General features: G+C 43.2%; 1 protein-coding gene across 2 annotated transcripts in view; it reads right to left on the bottom strand.

Moving 5' to 3' along the window:
• Positions 1-17654, bottom strand: part of rcan3 (regulator of calcineurin 3) — a 41256-nt gene that overhangs the window by 9471 nt on the left and 14131 nt on the right. Inside the window, exon 1 of one of the 2 annotated variants that reach the window (XM_076748081.1) lies at positions 13530-13852. The exons of the other annotated variant lie outside the window; for it this stretch is intronic. Coding sequence (XP_076604196.1) covers positions 13530-13616 — 87 coding nt within the window. The 5' untranslated portion in view covers positions 13617-13852. Of the gene's footprint in view, positions 1-13529; positions 13853-17654 lie in introns of those variants that run through there. 2 annotated transcript variants of the gene reach the window in all.

The raw sequence follows: 17654 nt of genomic DNA, 5'->3' as shown, positions 1-17654 counted from the left end.
GTGAGACAAGACAAAGCAGACTATCCTCACATTTGAGAAGCTCATGTTTGGCCTTTTTACTTAAACAGTTAATTGATTAATCGACTAACTAATAGTCGATTAATCAACACTAACTTACACTGTTACTATTTGCAGTCCTTGATGGATTTCTACTTCACTACAGTTACAATAGTACTCTTAGCAGTTGTTAGTATGACAATATGCGGTAAAACACAGGGTGTATTCTGCATCTCTGCGGAGAAATCACATCATCACCCTGTCTGACACATGCAGAGTTGTTAATGACTGAACAAGCTGTGAACCACAGTTATGCTGCAGTGTGGTGTACACTGTGGTAAAACAATTTGCATTTAAAGAATAAGCAGATTAATGCTTTTACTCATAATCCCCCCTCCCTCCCTTCTTGTTTTATTTCCAGCTTTTCTCCCCATGTAAGTGCATCTGGTCTTCCCTTGCTAAACGCCTCGGGCTAGCTGGCTAAACTTCAGAGCTGACTTCACCTCCAGGCTCCCTGATACCATTTTTAGTCAGGTTTCTAGTTCACCATACAAGGTGCATTCTAATGAAGCAGGGGAAAAGAGGTCAAGTCAGGAATGTGTGAATATCTTGACTCCTTTTATGCATTTTGGGGAGAATTACAGACGAACTTCGAAATGAAAACGCCACAATCCCAAAAAGCCAGAGGAGAGGGGAGAGTGTGACTCACCACGATACAGGGACAGCCAAGATTTAAGTGCGCTCATTTAAAATTGATTCTCTCACCCCCACAGACGACAAAGTCCACTGCAAAACAGCAGTTAACCAAACAGCATCCTTCCCTTCATTTTGTATAAAGAAGCCAAGCCAAACGTTGTATTAGAGAGGTTGAAGGGTCGGCCTTTGCAAGCCAGATTTGAGTTGTAATCATTCTCGTGAGTCCGCCAGACTTCATGGAATTGAAACAATCACTTTGGCACCCCTTTAATGAAAGTCTTTCTTTTGTGTCTCTTTTTATCAGGTTTCCTGGTGTTTTGTGCCCCTGTTGATGCCAGAGAAACCAGGACAAACCCTGCAGCAGAACAGTTCAGAAATGGCTTTCAAGCGGGCACGGCAAACTTTTCAGTGACCCAATAAGACAGTGTTCTCTAAAATGGACGCTCATACAGAGCAACATTAGCATTCATTGAGGTTGTATTTTTGTATGGCCTATATTCACTTTTACCTCTGTTTTGTTCTCCACCAAATCCCGATAAAATCTTTCTCTTTAGCTGCTAAATTTTGCACTATGTTCACTGGCTAGTTGCTAACTTTGTCTACCTGCAGGGAAAGTAGCCATGCAGCTGGTTTATCAGAGCTTTTCCACTGAGAACAGCTGCTTTTTGTGTCCGGAAAGGACGCTGATGTGAATGGTGAGATTGAACCCAAAAAGTAATGTTGCAGGCTGTAAAACCTAAAACAATTAGCTAAAAATGCTATAACACGGGGGGAGAAGTCCTGGGTGTCCACATGGGAACATAAAAATCTGAAGATAAAATCTTGGCCAAAACTCTGTTGGTGCATGTTAAAATAACAAAAATCAAAACTCATAACAGCATTACAACCGAACTCCCACGTAACTTTGGAGCATTTTACAATAAGCAGCTATTGTTTGTTTGCTGTTTGCTCACTCCTCTAATTAATTGTAATGGGCTTAAGACTGACAACAAAGCATTTGTTCGGCCCATATCTGCAGAGCCCACTCAGGCCCTTATTCAAAACTTGAATTTTCCATGAGCCTTAGCCAGCCACTATGACTCACATGTCATCAAACTCCATGTGTGACAACTGATAAGGTACTCTTTCTCACACACACACACACACACATACACACACATACAGTGGGTACTTCCTTAACCTAAATTGATGTTTTGGCATGAGAGATGTGGGAACGCTCCGAGATCATGTTCCATAATAGCATGTGCTGTTTGTTTTTAACCCCGCGCATAGATGCTGATACACCCGCGGCTGATTGGTGCGTAACAAGTGAGCGTGCTCGATCACTAATTTATGTGGCCTCTATGAGCGGACATCCTGAGGGAATAAGAGGAGGAAGAGGAGGGGAAACGAGGAAGAGGAGAGGGGTGTTGGGTTACACGGGGCTGAAAAGTGGCCTGCTCATCTGCCATCGCAATGTTCCCTGTGGTGACCTACTGCACTCCCTTTGTTCTCTTTGTGCATGTGTATGTGTGTGTGTGAGAGAGACTCAGCAAGTGAGTTAGCATGTATGCGATTTCCACAATGTGTTCAGGACTCTGTGTTTCCACAATTAGTTATTTCTGGAGGTGTGTACACAGGTACCGTACTCACACAGAGGGCATGTCCGCATGGTGAAGTAATGTGGCAGGTCGCACCATCAGAATCTAAGCACAACTGAAGGACGACTGTTCGCTTGTCAGCACTGGTTTTAACTGCACGCACACGCATAAGCACACACACACACACAGCTTGATCCAGCACCTGCTACTACTGTATTTGCAGCGAGTGATGGCTGTAGGACGACAGGTGAGAGAGGAGAAGAGAACAGCATGTTCCTGTTTTTCATTCTCAACAAGGCAGACGACAACATCTATTGAAGACGCCGAACGAAAATATGATTTATCTCACACGCAGTAGCTAGGTAACAGAAAACAAGAGAGAGCTGGATCTGTTTGGAGAACAGATGAGGGGGGAAAAAACACGATTCACAGACCAACATCATCCTCGTGATCCCTCCTCACATTAAAGCCTCTGTTCTACTCGCAGGCTTTGTTTATCTAATAAGAGAAGTCTGATGTGTTCAGGGGTGGAGACAGTCCAGAGGCGGAGGTGTGAAGTCACAGCTCTCAAATAGCTGACAACTCGGCTTGATTGAAAAGGCAACTGCTGTCGTTATTGCTGACCGCATGCTTCTCCATGTCACCTTTACATAACAGCCAGGGTGAACCTCACCAGGTTAAATTCCCTTCCTTTCCCGTCCTACATTGTCTCTTCATCTTGGCCCTGCTGTTGCACAACTGAGCTAAGTCGGGGCCCGGTGCACCAGATTTGCACATGACATGTTTTCCTCTCATGTTACTTTTGACGTTTTTTATTAATGAAGATAACCGCCATACTTGGGAGCCATACATGAGCATGTGAGCTTGCAGAGCCCTGAAACACAGCTGAATGTGTGAGCGGCAACCATTTGTGAACCATGACGCTGCTACGATTAGCAATCAGCCTATAAGCAGTGCTCCCTAATCGCTCTGTCAAAGGGGCCCCTGGAGGAAAGTAAATTAAAAATGACGAAAAGAAATATTTTCTTGTTGCATCAGCAGGGAAATATACTTGGCTCTGAGTTTTCGGTTTCTACAGATTGTCACCCGAAAACACAAAGATTTTTTTTTATTAAATGAGAAATTTCTTTTACCAGGATATTTTTTCCCCATAGACCCAAGAAGCTGCTGCAAGAGCACAACGAACATCACAGTTTACAGTAAACAACCTCCTCCTGATAGCTCAAAAAATGCTGTTGGTAGAAGAAAAACAAAAAAAAACAAAAACAGTTGAACTCCATATAAATATAAGAATGCAAAATTTCAAAAAGGCCTAACAAGAAGAGATAGAAGCTACGCAGCACAATAAAAATCCAATGTGGAGGGATGTAAAGCTCGCTGGTGATGTGCAGCCACTGCGGTGGTGGCTGAAGGGCCATCCTTCAGCAGACTGCCTCTTGGGTAATGAGGCAGTTATGTTCCTGACGGTAATGGAAAGGCTGTCATCGCGGTGGCAACAGGACATGTCTGTGGGCATGACTCACATTCAGCGGCACAAGGAGGCAGCAAGCACAGAGTCTGCTTGTGGTCCTGACACACAATCATCTGAACAAAAGATCAGTCGGCTTAGGGATGAGGCGCAGGGTTATTGGGCGATGTCGACAGGGTTTCATCTGGGGCAAAGTCAGGCGGCAGAACAATAAACGGCAGTGACTGAAAGAACAGAGCAGAGGCGAACAGTATGCAGGCGGGGAGATAGAGCAGAGGAATGAGAAAGCATTCACAGTATATCTACTTCACACATCTTTCAGGTTAAGTGGCAGAATTAGGTGAAACCCTGCGACAGATGACTTAAGTGTTTTCCTATCTTATGTAAAGGAGGGATTGCGTTTCTTCGACGTGTAGGGATCAGTAACAATTAGCAGAGCTTCAGGTCTATCCTGTTCTGTTAGCACGGCAAACTTAACGGCAGATAAACATGAATCCAATTTCAGTTGCACCGAATCGCCCACACAAATACGAGGTTCTGGATGTAATTCTCAACGAAAGCTCCAACGTGCTGTCGACTTTCAGTGTTGTCGTTGTCACCCCATTGAGCTTTTTTTGGGAATTAATCAAGGCTTGTGTATTCAACTCAATATGTGCCTGAAAATATACTACACACACAAAAAAGGCAAAAAAATCACCTCTATTCTGAAAGCTTTTGGATTGTTGGAATGGAATTGAACAACACAGATAATAATAGCACATTAAGAAGTCAAAAAAGCTTTCATCAATAGCTAATTGATTGACTGACTAGTAAAATAGTCTGTATATTAAACTGTAATGAAAACAGCCATTGGCTGCGGTCCTAATTCCGTACCTACAATCATGCTTTGTCCGTGTAGCAATCTGCAGCCACAGCATTTAAATTCACTGACTGAGTCACAATGATCTGCTTTGAGCTGGTTTCTCATTTAAGCTAGTACAGTATTTAAATCACATTGGCACTCCGAAAATCCATGACTGTAATCCACAAGATAGTTCAATTCTATGTTGAATTACACCATTTGGCATTATGGATCAAAATGAAAAGATTAATCGGGCCTAATTGGGACGTAAAGAAGGGTTATTCTGTGTGTGCGTGTGTTTTTTTTTTTTTTTTCCTATAGCGAATCACTCATCTTTCTGTGTGACACGTGCACGGCTTTAGCACAATCTAATCCAGACCCTCGTGCTTGAATGGGATTTGGGTGAAAACCAACAAACTAGGCCACGGAGCCTCGGGGTGAGTCAGTGACAGTGTTACACTAAAAATAGATCATGTTGGAATAATTAAGCAAATTCATTTCTTTAAGTGTGCGGACCATCATTTCTAATTACCGCCCCCCCTTTAGGGCCGAACTGGAACCAGTCTAATGAGGTTGAACCAGGGAGGCAGATTGTTGCGATAACAGACGGAGCTGGATGATAAATCTCATACCTGCACACATGCCTGTTCCGGCACATTTTTGCTTATCCCATTCCATATTTTTTCCATGACCCTTCCATAAAACAGAGCCAACTTTCCACTGCAATCATGTCTGTGCGCAGTTACAGCTATCGCTTGTGACAAGAAAATGTATTATATTTTAAACACAGCAGACCTTTCGGCTGCCAAACATTACTAACAACACTGTCGAAAGTAAAACAAATACTCAAAATATGAAGATGTTTCCATTGCACGAAAGCCTGTTTTACAATGCAGAACTGCACACACATCGTAATCAGTCCGTTAATGATTCTGCTGTTAGTTTCAGTTAAATGTTCTTTTGCTAGTAGCAACCACTGCTAGCATAGCTCTATTATCAGTTTAGCTGTTACAGCCACCATTTTGTCATGTGACCACACAAATATTCACTGGTAACTATTATCTGCTCCCAAATAGCTTTTCTGGAACACCATCCGCTGGCACTATTTTTATTTTAGCTGGCTTACCAGTTTTTAATTTAGTTTCTCTGCGATCAGTTTACCGCTAACTAAACTAGCCGTTATGCTAACTGTCTGAGACTTAAGCACTGCTAATACAGTACAATCGTGTGTATTCAGACAGGAAGTGAAGTCTTTTTTTTTTTTTTTTTTTTTTTAGAACAAATTGATGCGTTTTGACACCTGCATAAGTTCAAAAACGTTTCAACTTGAGTGAAATATTTGTGACTTTAAGATGAGAGGAAAAAGGAGAGAGGCCGGAGGGAAGTAACAGAAGGAACCAGAGTTTCTGGTGAGTTCAGTTTGAGGCTGAGCTAAACACAAGCACACTGATACACGCAGTCCCTTGCTAGCTAGCTTAAAGCTACCATTTACACAATAAATGTAAATGTAAACAGGCTAATGGCCGGATTTGTTGCCATTTGCTTCACTTCCTTCCTGAACACACCCTCAGGCTAGTGATGCTAATACAAAATTCTTTTTGGCTAACTGTTTCGTATTTTATTCTTTCTACTTTTAATCTTGCGTTTACTGGATGAAATACTGCGCTGTACTTCCAGTGGAGGCTTAATGTTGATCTTTAACTGATGATGCTTTTTTCCTCCCAGCAGGGACAACATAACTAATTTGACAGTTTATCTACACATTTGTGACTCCAGTTTCCTTGTTACTGTACTAAGAAGACATGTTTACCATACCTTCGGTCTTATAATCATTTATGATATCTCATCTTTTTCTCATTTGTAATCACTATCAGTGAATTTGTCCTACACCGCTGCTTCCAGAATAAACTTTAAAGGGCCAGCCTCGTCTTGGAACTGTGTTTAGATGGCTGCATAGCCGTGGACCTGCACACATTGTGAGCACAGCAGAAACAAATCAATGTTGTCTTGAAAGTCGACGCCAGAAATAGCCAAGTTATTTTTAATTTTACAACGAAAATATCTGCTTATGTATTTAAAATGCCTGTCATTTTATTGCTTCAGAAGACCTCCGGAGTTATTAAAAGAGTCTGGAGCAACAAGAGTACTTGATCTGTGTTGAGTAATACAAATATGCTTTTGGCATGTATATATAGTCTGCTCAGTGAAGCTACACCACTGCTGGCTCTACACTTAGCTTGGAAGTGTGTGGCAAGTGGTTCAGCACTAGGAATGACTGTAACCTACAGTTAGCGTGCTGACTACTTAGCATGTGTTACCAAAAAAACAAAAAACAACAACAAAAACCTTAATACCAGTGGATAAACGCTGAGGTTATGTGTGTGGTGACCCGACACACAGATGCAAACATAGCTTCTGTCAAAGCAGCCATTAACATTAGCATTGCAGCAAATCCTCAGTATTACAAAACAACAAAACAACTCATGATTAATAGCTTTGTGCACATTGTGAGGGCTGCATAAGCACTGGGGAGAAATGTGATTGGGGCAAGTGTCATTACAGTGGGATCGATAGCTCCAGCAGGGAGCGGTATCGACAGGGGCCGGCGCTGCGGCGCTACACTGTCGCTCCCTCCAGGACAGTGTGTCCACGGCAGGGAGATTGAAATCAGTTTACAGCATGAGGGGACACATTAATCCTATTACCACCAATCTGGTCGTTATGGTTTGTATTGAGGCAGGATCTTTTCCTAGTCAGCAGCACTGAGGCCTCATCTGAACACACACACATGCACGCATAAATACACACACACACACACATATTCTCCTTACATCACACACTCTTAACATGCAAGTATGTCCACAAAGTCGCCCACACAAATTCACACACTTTACAAGCGATGGTAATCCAAAGAGTTACACAACATTACATAAGGTAGCTAAGAGATGCTACAGCTCTTTACTTCGGCCACACCAGCATACGGACAGATGGGCGCTTTCTTTATCTGTCAGCCTGCAATCAGTGCATCACCTTGGTGGTGATGCAGCACCCAGCTCTAATGATGATCAAGCATTATTTGAGCAAAAGTGAGAGCATGGCCGCACAGCTTGCATAATGTAAATGATGTCATGTGTCAGACATCATGTGCAGTGATGGAAAGTAAAGTACTCAAGTATTGTACTCTGTTACTTTATAATTCTGCTCCTTTTTATGTTTCAGACATACTTTTTTTTTTTTTTTTTTTTTTTGCCATTTTTAGTTTGTTTTTATTGGACAGAGTGAGATTGAAGAGGCAGACAGGAAAGGAGGAGAGACAGAAGAGGGTACGACATGCAACAAAGTGACAGCGACGTTGCAGTTATGCAGCATGTGCAGTAACCATTCAGCTACCAAGACGCTCCAAAATATTACTCTCTACTGCACAGGATTTATTTCAAAGCTTAAGATACTCACTACTTTGCAGAATCGCATGACTAAAATACAATATTCTCATTTAATAAATTGTGTATAAATGTATTATTGTATATTAAATTACCAAGCAGCATACAAAGTAGTTCAATTTACTCCCACCTTTACCAACAGCGCCATGTTCATTCATGCATCAATTATAATCCAATAATATATTACATGTTATTCTGAAACAGGACATCCTGCATAATGATACTTGTACTACTTTGTATATTTTGATGAAAGTACTTCATTCAAGTAAAATTTTGAAGCTGAAGCTGAAAATGCTCATGTGTTGAGAAGCTGAAACCAGTCAATGTTTATCATGTCTGCCTGAGAAATGACTTCAATAAATGGTTAATCAATTATCAAAACTGTAGTTGATTGATTTTATGTAGACTGACTGACTGCCTTGATTTCAGCCCTAATACATGCACCTAAAAATGTGAACGCTGCCTCACACGGTATTCATAAAGTTCACCTTTAGCTTGCGGCGTGGCGTAGACAATGGTCTGAAGCCCTACTGTATTCCCTTAAGGTCACTGGTGTGGCATTGCTATTTTGGGCACTGAAGCTGCTTTGTCTTTGTAGAGATGTTTGTGTTGGAAATTCTCTTGGAAATTCTGACAGGAAAATAATGTTCGACCAGCAATTTCAATAACAAAGGCCAATCATTGTGTGACGCTGTTTCCCCGCCTACTTCCTTGGCGAGTAAATTGTGTGCCTCTACATTCCATTGCGAGACCTTTTTCTTTGCTTCTAATCTTATCACTTCATAGTCGTGCCGTCTTGGCCACATCGTAACCAGACACCCCACCCAGGAGACTGTCCTTTGTTCTACGTCACCCTAACGGACACAGCGCTAACCTTTAGCTGACACCTGAGCCCCAGCGCTTCTCTAAGGTTTCAGGCCGATGTGAGCTGCCCATCTCCACCTGCCTAGTGCCCAGACTGGGGGAGCAGGCACACCTGAGCCCACTGCTCTGGCCCAGGATCGCTCAACCTTGCCAAGACGGAGATCTGGTTTCCAACCAGCACAGAACATGATACTGTCGCCGTCTACATCCATCCTGTCTGTCCTGCCTCTGCTCCTCTGCCTCTTGCCTTCACCTCAACAACTGGTCAGAGTGCATCACAACAGTGTTTTTAGATGCTGGACCTGGATCATATCAAAATTCAGACCTGATTCATGTTTGATGAGTGTGGAGTGAGAGGTCAGTCAGTATCCTTTCTATAAATAATAAAACATGGCAGAGAAAATAGATGACTAACTGAATGGTCAGCTGTGTTGCCAGAATACTGAAGGCAAATTTTCATTTCATGGAATGCAAAGTTTTCTTATCTTACCTTATGGCCAATGATTGATTACAGCAGATAGTGAACTGAGACAGGTAATAAATCTGCCAAGGACTTGGCTGGGATGATACTTAAAACTTGATTGTAATATAAAAAACATGAGTAAGGCCTGTCCTGGAGCTGAAACATTAGATGATTAATTGATTAGTCCATCGAAAGAAAATGAACCTGCAAACATTTTGTCATTTTTCAAGCAAAAATGCCAAACATACCCTTGTTGCACCTTCTCAATTTTCTGCTTTTATTTGTCTTATGTGATAATATACTGAATATCTTTGGGTTTTAAACACTCAGACAGACAAAAAACAAAAGCAATTTGAAGACGTCACCATGGGCTCGGACACTGTGATGGCCATTTTGCCAAGTGATTAATTGAGAAAATCACCTGCAGAATTATTAAAAACGATATCCACTCATCTAACCTTTAACCTTTACACAGCCAGTAATTCAGCGCACCCTGAAAAGACTGAGTGTGAATACTCCACATTTGATATGTTAGTACACATCACATAAAACGATGCATTGTTTTGAACCTTACTTTGTTGCTTAGCTGCTCAAAATAGCCATCACAAATTAAAGGGACTGGCAACACGTTATATAAGGTTTATCAAAAAAAGACAGAGGGGAAGAATGAAAACATCGCAGGCGTCAGCATAATCGCTCCAGTTTTGTTGCACTACAAAAAGCAGATTAGTCATCAAATCTCTCCTTCCTCATAACAAGCACAATTTCTGTGACGACGAAGCCTGAGAACAGACACATGACACACGTGACAGACAGAGAGACACACAGTCAGACGGACGGGAGGACAGCAGCGGAAAGTGACCCAGGTGGACGGAAACTTCTCCAGGCGTCCTCGCCGAGGAGTTGTGTGTGTGTGTGTGTGTGTGTTTGCTGACAGAGGTGTTTGTTGGCGTGTGAGTCTGCTGACTCACTGTTGTGGTTGGAGTGTGTGACTGTGTCAGTGTTACTACAGTGTGCTGTGTGTGGGAGAGCGAACTTAAATTGAACGCAGGTGTCCTTTGTTGCAGTCTCTGTTGTGTTTTAACAAGATTCTCTGTAATGAAGTGTGACTGGGTCATAATGTCCTGCTTTCTCCCAGTGCCTCCTAATTAAAACACCTTTAATTCAGTGACACACTGAAGGCAGAGAGGCACTTATCAGGAGACAGAGCAGGTTAACATTCTGGCAAATAATGTACATATATATAAAACAGTGACTAAACAGGCAACTATCAAACTGGTGAGAAAATAAATAAATAAGTCAGATTAAATGCCGGCGCTGAATCAGGCATGCAAGGTAAGTGTAAAGGCTTGCGTCACGCTCTGTGTCCTGTAATACATTCACTGCCTGCCAACATGCTATGACCTTCACCATGTGTCCTGTGCTATCATCTGCTGATGCCGGTAGATTTTCCAGGTAATTACGGTGTTGTGACGAACGTACACATACGACAGCGTCTGCCCACAGCGCTGGCCTCGCTAAACCTTTCAACAACAATAGCCCTTCTGTTTTCTCCAGCATGGGTATAAAGCACCTTCCTATGAAAGCCTACTGTACCACCACCTCTGCCATTATTGCAACAACAACCTGCCCTGTCCACAGCCTGTGTTTGGCTCATTAATGATGTAACCAGCGGGGATCGAGCCAAGGCGTGGGCAAGCCATTTCAACTGTGTCAAAACAATGGCTCCCAAACACCACAGCCAGTCACACAGCACCTCCTCTAATTAAAAACCCACCATTCACTGATTTCCTTCATGTCGCCAATTCAAGCACCATTGCCTAATCTTTCTATAAATAGCAGCAATCCACATATTAGTTCACCCGAAGTGCTTTGCAACAAAACAGGAGTCTTGTGATTACTGTGTCTTATCTTCAGATTTGGAGACATTAATAAAAACAGGGGCCTTAGACGGGCTCAGACCTTGTTGAATGATAATAAGAACAGGAGCGGGGGCTGACACGGAGGTGAGCTCAATCGGCGGCCGCTCCCCACGTGCCCTGCTTTAATCTGCCCTCTCCCCCAGCGCTCTCCATCGCTCTCTGTGTGCCAGAAACCAGGATTAGTGGTGTTCTTTGTGTCATTCGAAAGTCAGCCCTCTGTCTGCTCTTTTAATTGTGCTCAGACCCCCTTTGCTTTGGGTGAGTCTGGGAGAGGTGGCCTGATAAGAGCTGTCTGACAGGGAGCTTCAGTGACGACTGGCCTGTCCGGCGGCCCCGTGAAGCCTGTCTGAGCTAACCGGGTTTCATTAACCAAAGAAAATCAGGGAGAAATAAATGACAAGTGCGAGCCGAGTCTCAACCTGCCAGCGCAAGTCCTGTGTCGATCAGGAGTATCATCGGTTTATACAGCAGAAACCCTGCACAGTCAGCACCCCCGAGGTAGTACAATATGCCCTTACAGCTATTTTTCTTTCCGCTGGAGTCCCTGGGAAATCTTAAAGATGATGACGGCTATCTGATAATGACTACTGAACGGCGACACGTTGGTGTCTTTCACCTTAGCTATTCTGCAGTGGTTAGAAAGTGTAATGAGAGTTGGGAACAAGCACAGCTGCTGCCTGGCTCGCACACCACAGGGTGGATCACTGGCTGGCACGCATTGTTTATGTTCACGTGCTCAGGATATTTTTTGGTAACATCAAATTACGATCACATGCCGTTCTTACTGTACGTGCAATTCATGCCATCACAGACACGAGGACATTTCATATAGACACACATAATCCCCTGGGCAGCCAGTGCAAGGCTTGTGGTACAAAAGGAGTTGCAAAAAAAAAAAAAAGAAGTTGAAATATGGCTGACCAAGGTGCTGAGGGGGATGAGGGTGGGGTGACTGGGTGCTGAAAAACTGCTGCTTTTGGTTGCAAGAAATAGCTGAATTCAGCCTCCAACGCACCCAAGCACATCAGCGCTGAGGAGTGTGTGTCACAGAGGAAGAAATACATGATTGTGTGTCCACGTCAGAAAATGTCCCTCCACCTGAGCACTGGCTGCCCGTGATGATCAGGGTTTCAGGTGAACTTGTGTCAGACTCCAGAGCTGCACTTGGTTTTTATTCCTCCCCATTCTGCGCCTCTTTCCGTGTCTTTGGTGATGAGTCAAATCAGACAAGCAGACAAGCAGCCAGCAGGTGAGGGAATATATTCTGACATGGAATTTCCAAAGGGTTTAGCGGGCGAGCCAAGCTTTGGCAGACCATCTGTGTGGCCTTTTAAGCCCCAAAACTGGCACGTTGCACTGCCAAAGGTGGGGTCCCAGGGCTCACTTTGAACACATTCAAGTGCAACTGCTTTCCTTGCCCTGTGACTGACAGGCTGCATATCGAATACCTGCGCCTTGCCTTCGGGCCAGTCAATAAAATATGACTGTAGAGAGTGTTTAGGTTAATCAATACTGAATTTATAGTGACCTAAATGTACCTTCAGTCAATTTTTACTCAATACTATAATAGAGGGGAAAACTCACACAAACCCTACATCTTTATGGCTGCATTATTTATATTACAGCACATCAGCATTTATGTGACATTCTAAGAATAATGTTCTCTGATTGTTACGGCTCCGTTTTCAGTGTTCCATCTAACCTCATACACCTGCAATGCTGCTGGGATGAGGAGAGAGCAGAGATAAAGAGAGGGAGAATAGGGTCTGTCTGCCACTGCGTCTAAAACTGCCTCACTTCTTCCTCTGCATGTGCCTTGCATGGACAATTCATCACACCCTCCCAGTCAACTTGCGCATCATCTCCCCAAATATCTCACGCTCTAAAACTTACACAACGATACCAACGATTGGCGCATTTGGTGGCTTTGTGTGTGTGTGTGTGTGTGTGTGTGTGTGTGTGTGTGTGTGTGTCCCATTCTTGCCGCGTCTACCCATTTCTGCAATTCATCCAGCGTCAATCACTGTGCCGTGCGCGCGGCGCGGGGCGTGCGTCTTGGCGAGCTGCGGCTCCCATTGATAAAAATCCTCGTCTGACAGAGAGGGAGAGGGAGAGCTGCATTCAATGTCACCAAGACATGCATGCACTTGCACAGGGCAGCATGCAGTCGGTCCCCAGCAAACTGCTGCACAACCGCATCACAAGGGCACAAGCGTAGCGTTTCGCTGCAACGTGCGTTTTGGGTGTGAAAACCGTACCTGCATCTTGTCTGATGTAAACACCTCGGTGTCTACTTCGCAGGCGATGATGGTCACCATCTCCAGTTTCATATTTATCGATGGCATTCCCCTTCGTGGTTGGGAAAAAGAGGAAATGGAGTAAAAGTCTTTCTCTTCCTCTCTGGCAGGTAGAAAAGAGTCGATCGGGGTCCACAAAGTTGAGGTTCCGTCCGGCAGACTGTTCTGGTTGATCAGCTGAGAGAGTTGCTGCTGGACTCTTCGCTGCACTGACGGGAGTGATGCTGCAGCAGCCGCGAAAACTCTCCCCCCTCTCTCTCTCTCTCTGTCTCTGCCTCCCTCCCTCTCCTGCCCTCCCCCTTGGCTCCACATTGACGTCATTACCATCCTCACGTTCGTCGTGTTTTACGCCACTCCAGCTTGACGAACCGTGCACTGCAGAATTCACGGTCCGGTTTATTCCGCTTTTTCCCTCTATTTCTCTATGAATTATGTTCACCGAGATGATTGAGAAAAAAAAATGTGTCACAGCCGTTTTGAAAAATTCAGCTTTATCCGCCAAACTGTACGCGGTGGAACAAGCAGTGTCTCCCTGACTCACCCCCTGCATTCCGACAGAGAGCCGGCTGTTTACATTTGATGCCTTTGAATGATGCTTTTACATACACGCAGTACATTGAACACAACACTGCAGGGGGTGGACATAATACCAGGAACATCTCATAGGTCAAGTTTAGTGTATGAGCCCTACAGTAACTGTGCTGATCATGTTTAATATTTTTTAAGGCTGTCAGAGAAAAATTTGAGGGCATAGTTTGCAGCGATACATGGACAAAATAATAAAAACATCTTACAATGATGCAACCAAATGCAACATGTATTAGTTAAAAAAAAAAAAAACCACCATTGAGTTAATTCAACATCCATGTGACACAATCACATCAGAAATTGAAATATGCAAGGTCATACTTATTGGACTGCATTAAACCAGTATTTCAATTATAGATTACCTTTTCAATCAATTCATTTTCCAGACTATGAAACGACAAGGTGACAAAAATAAATACATTTTCTGTCATTCTAACAGTCCAGAACACGATGGGCTGATTCAGTTTACCATGTTATGAAACACAGAAGAAAGCAAATCTTCAAGTTTGAGAAGCTGAGAGAGTAAATGATAAACAAACAATCATTAATTATTGATGATTCATTTTCTGTCGACTGACTAATCAATACAGTGACTAACTGTATCAGTTCAAAACCAGTTATTATTACTGGGATAGGAAACAAGCATTTTTTATTCATCTTCACTGTGATGTTTGACTTAAAAACGTAGGCAATGAACACTAATAAGGGAAAATGTCTCTTAGATTCAACTGCTCACAACTTAAAGGCACACAAAGTAGGTTGCAAAGACTTTATACATCCTCGCAACAGAAAGCTGTTTTACCATAAAATATTGTTTTATATAAATCATCATCATAAATCACTGGCTCACTGACAGACATCCACAGCTCTGTTCCTTCCTGTCAAGGCATACAGTAATTGCATAACCATGGCTGTCAGCTGCATGCTCTGGAGGAAGCGCTGCCTTCAGCTGCCATGGCTTCACGGGCTTCAGAAGAACAAACAACATGCTTATATGACGGTCACGCTGATGCGTTCAGCGTCAAAGCCATCGTCTGCCTACACGCTGTTAGCAGATACACAGAGTTAACAGACATTAGAGTCTTGGGGGGGCAGATGCCTCGTTGATCCCGGACAGCCTCAGATATGAAAACTTTAAAAGAACGTCTTAGTGAGCGGTTGTTTGCTTTTAGTGCTGACTTGTTGATTGGAGATTAACTGTACTGCGGCTCTTTATAACTCACAATAAAGCAGCTGATGAAGCCGACTGTTCCACTGCTCCTTCCCTCTTAATTATGATGATACAGTGTGAGTTTCCACTTCGGCTGAAGACCAACCATTCCCACAGACATTAGGGCATTGCATAATATCCTAACAAACCATCTTTCCATCACTCAGATCATGCTTCTCTCTCGGCCCCTCCCTCTGTTTCATAATAATAATTGCCCGGCCGGCAGAGACAGCTAAGTCCCCTATAAGCCATTAATATTAAGGCTCTGGGCGCTGAAGGCTATTTATGTCTGATTGTGTCAGGCATTGTCCACGCCGTGCAGACGGGGAACATGAGTGAGATATGTGAGGATGACTGTGACATTCCTCCACCAGACAGCATCAGTCAGTCACCCAGTCTGGAACAATCCGCCTCTAAATGCCAAAAACGCCACACATCAGACACTGTAACACGCTCGCCCGAACGTTCGGCTGCTTCATCTGCTGGGACTGTTTCATTCTTTCGAGTTGCGGTATTAAAAGCAGGCAGCCTGGAAGATGCTGCTTGACAGGTCTAGATACTTTTTCAAAATCACCCCCACAGCTCATTAATCACAAGCTCAGAAGCGATAAAACAGCGCGCCTGTGTCGTCTTTTCTTTCAAAACCTCTCTGTTTTCTGGAATCTAATGTAGTCTCAGCTCGCCAAATGTTGTGATCATTTATTTATGCCTTGTTGGAAAATTCTCTTTTCACTTGCCCCTATTTACACAGCCTTGGGTCAACAGAAGACAGTTCTCTGTCTTGCTGATGGAAACTTCAGCTGTACTGATGCATACTCCTAAAAGCCATCCTGCCTGTGCTCAACCTCGCCTTTAGTCTGGACTAGTTTAATCCAGTCTAACACGATCTAGTCTATCCTATTCAACTCAAGTGTTAGTGCTGCATTATATAGGCACTTGTACCCCAGGTGGACTTCAGTTGTCATGGGATATGTGGAAAGACAAGCATAGCTCAGATAATTCAAAAAACAAATAAATCAGGATTTCATTTATGTATGTACACTCAAATTGATGATGATGTTTAGTAATTTTACTATTACAATAGCAAGCTACAAGAGGCTGACTGTATCCTTCACACCTCCTCCTCAACTTTAACACCTGAACACCACAAGCTGTGATTAAAAGTGCATGAAAACCAGTTAGTAAATGAGCAGAGAAGTCAAAGTAGCTGCAAAAGTAATGGACGAAAGGAAGAAATCATGAGGAATAATAATAAATGATTAAAATATTCAGCTTCTGCCACCTCTAGTGCTGTAAAGGCAATAGACAAAACGCTTGCCTAATGTTAATGGATAGACTGAAATAGGAAGACTGATTGATAAACGTTAACACAGCAGTCTACACGCAATGAGTAAATGGCTGAAAGGGCTAAACGTGATGGATAAGATCAAACTTATGGATACATGTTTTAAACAGTAGTAACGGATAAACGGTTGCTTGATGTTAATGTACATAAACGACTGAAATAGCAAAAATAATGGATAGCTGGATAAAAGGTGATCTATAAGTAGTGAATAACAGCTCGCTAAAAGTAATGGATAAACGATCAAAACATCCAGCTTCATAAACATTGATAATCATATTGATTGAAGAAAAAAATCCACCTTCACATAAGTGATAGTGTCAAACAACGTCAACTTTGGAGTCTAATAAGCGTGACGGGTGGTGCTGATGGGGTCCTTGGGTTTATCTGCGGCTGTGGGGGTGCGTCTGCGTACTGCTGCTGCACAGACCTGCCATTGACATCCAGCGCATTGGAGGAACACAGAAATGTTTGCGGCTATCAAAGCACCGTGTCGATGCCTCCTCTGATCCCTTTTGTCGCTGCTGATAAGTCGGAGGGATCGCTGTGGATGATGAAGCACTTTTCTTCCTCTCTGGCCTCATTCTGCAGCCCTCCTCCTCCTCCTTCTCCTCCTCATTCTCAATTCTGCTTCTCCTCATTCACAATTCCCTGTGTTAGATCTCAGCCAGCACGCCCCGAACGAGACTCCATGTAGGAAAATGTAACACGTTCTTTATCCATTTCAAATAAGAATTTGTAACGGAGACGAGCGACTGCTCATTTCTTACAAACCGCAGATGATTATGACCTTTCAAATGCTGCCGTCTTGCAGAACTTGTTAATAACAGTTTTAGTAGGTGTTTTACTTTCATACCAACAGGATGATGTCGCTTTTTCAAATGGCTGATATCTTATTTCTGGAATACATGTACACACTTACAAAGGGTGCTGCAGTATACTGTAT

This window comes from Chaetodon auriga, chromosome 14, assembly GCF_051107435.1.
Source record: "Chaetodon auriga isolate fChaAug3 chromosome 14, fChaAug3.hap1, whole genome shotgun sequence".
NCBI classification, from domain to species: Eukaryota; Metazoa; Chordata; class Actinopteri; order Chaetodontiformes; family Chaetodontidae; genus Chaetodon; species Chaetodon auriga.
Note: the sequence above shows the minus strand (reverse complement) of the source record. Positions and strands in the feature narration are given on the sequence as shown.